This window comes from Palaemon carinicauda, chromosome 5, assembly GCF_036898095.1.
Source record: "Palaemon carinicauda isolate YSFRI2023 chromosome 5, ASM3689809v2, whole genome shotgun sequence".
Taxonomy (NCBI): domain Eukaryota; kingdom Metazoa; phylum Arthropoda; class Malacostraca; order Decapoda; family Palaemonidae; genus Palaemon; species Palaemon carinicauda.
This window is the reverse complement of record NC_090729.1, coordinates 100,670,435-100,672,988: the sequence shown is the minus strand read 5'-3', so window position 1 is coordinate 100,672,988 and position 2,554 is coordinate 100,670,435. Positions and strand designations below refer to the sequence as shown.

At 47.3% G+C, this 2,554-nt stretch overlaps 2 protein-coding genes across 2 annotated transcripts in view; both read right to left on the bottom strand.

The window, feature by feature from the left end:
* Positions 1–855, bottom strand: part of LOC137641047 (uncharacterized) — a 1,062-nt gene extending 207 nt beyond the window's left edge. The window contains exon 1 of the mRNA XM_068373495.1: positions 1–855. This exon is cut by the window's left edge and continues 207 nt beyond it. Coding sequence (XP_068229596.1) covers positions 1–855 — 855 coding nt within the window.
* Positions 856–1,586: 731 nt separating this feature from the next.
* LOC137641046 (uncharacterized) lies at positions 1,587–2,270 on the bottom strand. Its single transcript, XM_068373494.1, has one exon. The coding sequence runs from the start codon at positions 2,268–2,270 to the stop codon at positions 1,587–1,589; it is 684 nt and encodes a 227-aa protein (XP_068229595.1).
* Positions 2,271–2,554: the final 284 nt, after the last annotated feature.

The window sequence follows — 2,554 nt, the reverse complement described above, 5'->3', positions numbered from 1 at the left end:
CCTGACGTTTCTTCGCTCTTTGAACCATTTCTGTCGCTGTTGTAACCCTAACAGGTATTCACGTTTCCAACGGGCCCAAAACTGCTCGGCCATATGCTGCACCTGCTTCCATCTCTGCTTAGAGTGGCCACCTATTGCAATGTCGCAGCCTACAGGCGAATCTCCCATGTTTAAAAGCTTGTTCGGTTTGAGTGGAACCGGGTCTCTACTGTCTGAGGTGACAACAGTAATGGGCCTACTGTTAACCGTTGCCTCCACTTCACAAAAGAGTGTACATAGCCCTTCATTATCCAATTGCTCTGTCCCCAAGACTATATCTAAGACCCTCCTCACGGTACCTATCAACTGTTCCCATGCTCCTCCAAAATGTGAGGCGCCGGGAGGATTGAAAATAAATTCCACCCCACACCTGAGCAACTCATTGCGCACCTTGTTTCCTGCCAAGAACTCGTAACTGGAGTCGAGAATTTTCCGCGATCCCATAATATTAGTGCCGCAGTCGCATCTAACCATCTTGACCTGACCACGACGACCCAAAAACCTCCTGAAGGCACTAATGAACGAGTCTGATGTGAGATTTGAGGCTACCTCCAAGTGTATGGCCCTCATGTTCAAGCAAGTGAATATAACTCTCCAATGCTTCATCAGTGCTCTGCCTCGTTTTATGAAGAATGGCCCAAAAAGGTTCACCGCGGTGCAATAAAATGGGGGTTTCCCCGACTCCACGCGATTAGGTGGTAGATCGGCCATTAGCTGCTCGATAACCTTTCCATGTGCCCTGCGACACCTGACGCATCTACTCAGCACGCGTCGCACTGCTGCATGGCCCTTAATTACCCAAAATTTCTCCCTCATCAGGCTCAGAACATGCATTACACCCATATGGTTAGAATGCTCATTTTAATACTGGATCACCATGTCTGTCAAGTGGCCCTTATACGCAAAATAATTGGATGCCTTTCGCTTGGAGAGATATTTGCCGAAGATAACCTACCTCCAACACACAGAAGCCCATTTCTCAGGATTGGTTTCAACCTTCTTAGGGAGCTAGAGGCCCTAATAGTACCTCCCTTCTCAAGGCTCTCTATCTCTATCTCGTAATCAACATGCAGTGTTACCTGCACTACCACCGTCTCTGCCAAGCTAATAATTTCGGTGGACAAATGCATATCTAGCTCGCTGAGCAGCTGCCTCTGTTTATAAATAATGTACCTAGCAAATAGCAACAACCAACCCGAAGCTCTAAGGAGCTTGATCCACCTGGAATAGTGGTGGATGATTTTATACATACCTGTTTGCCTGATATCCATCTCAATCCTGTAACTAATTATTTGGTAGCCTCTAGTTCCTGTTGGTCTTATCTCACGCTCAACTTCTAATCCTTCCACACCATCTGACATTTGAGCTGGCTCAGTTCTCAAGAAACACTCCTCCTTTAACAGGAACTCCGGCCCTTTTCTCCACCTTTCGGACTGCTTGGAACGTGTTGCATCGTCTGCTGGGGTCCACTCAGAGTTAACATACCTCCACTCTTTCTGATCACTGCCCTCCCTTATCATAGAAACACGGTTCGCCACAAATGTCTGTTATCTGGCCTGATCATTCCTAATATATCGCAAGACGGTTGTTGAGTCAGTCCAATAATAGACCCCATCTACCCTGAAATCTATCATGGTCAGAATAGTGCTTCCAAGTTTTACGGCCAGTACCGCTGCACTAAGCTCTAGGCGGGGCACTGAAACATGCTTCAACGGTGCTACCCTTGCCTTTCCTATGATGAATCTGCAAGATACATTTCCCCACGGATCCGAGACCCGCAAGTATGCCACTACTCCTAAAGCTATGACACTTGCATCTGAGAACAAATGCAACTGTACTAGGGTGGCTGATTCCCATGGAATAACCTTCAGGCTTCTTGGCACACTTATACCGGTGGTCTGGCTCAGCTTCTTTGCCCACGCCTTGATACGGTCTGTAGTGTCAAAGTCCAATTCCATGTCCCAGGCTATCTTTAATCGGCAGAGGTCCTGCATGATGACACTACCCTCGATTAAAACTGGCGCCAATATACCGACTGGGTCGTAAATTGAGGCTATGGCTGACAACAAGTCACGCTTAGTCCTTGGAACTGATACTAGCTCTGCGCGGACACCCAATTCATCAGTGGCCAAGTCCCACTGTACTCCCAAAGCCTTTGTCTTAAGTGACTCTGCTCCATTTATAAACTCTGAGGTGCTCCTACTGTACCACTCCCTCGGGATGGACGACATAACCTCCACACAAGGGCTACTGAACTTTGTCAATGTAAATCACCCTTTTTTGCAAAGCTCCTTAACCTCTAACAAATTGACTAACTGTGCATCTTTGCGATCCTCGGCTCTCAAGCAGTCATCTACATAAAAGTTGTTGGCAGCTGTGAACCATGCTTCCTCTGAAAATTCATTCCCAAAGTCGCTCGCTGTCTGTTTCAGCATGAAGTTTGCAATGCTTGGAGAAGAGCAGGCCCCAAACAGGTGGACTGCCACTTTCCACTCTTTGAGTTCCTAGTCAAGAC

Coding starts and splice junctions, on each gene's coding strand:
- LOC137641046 (XM_068373494.1), bottom strand. CDS start 2,270: ATGTCGTCCATCCCGAGGGAGTGGTACAGTAGGAGCACCTCAGAGTTT.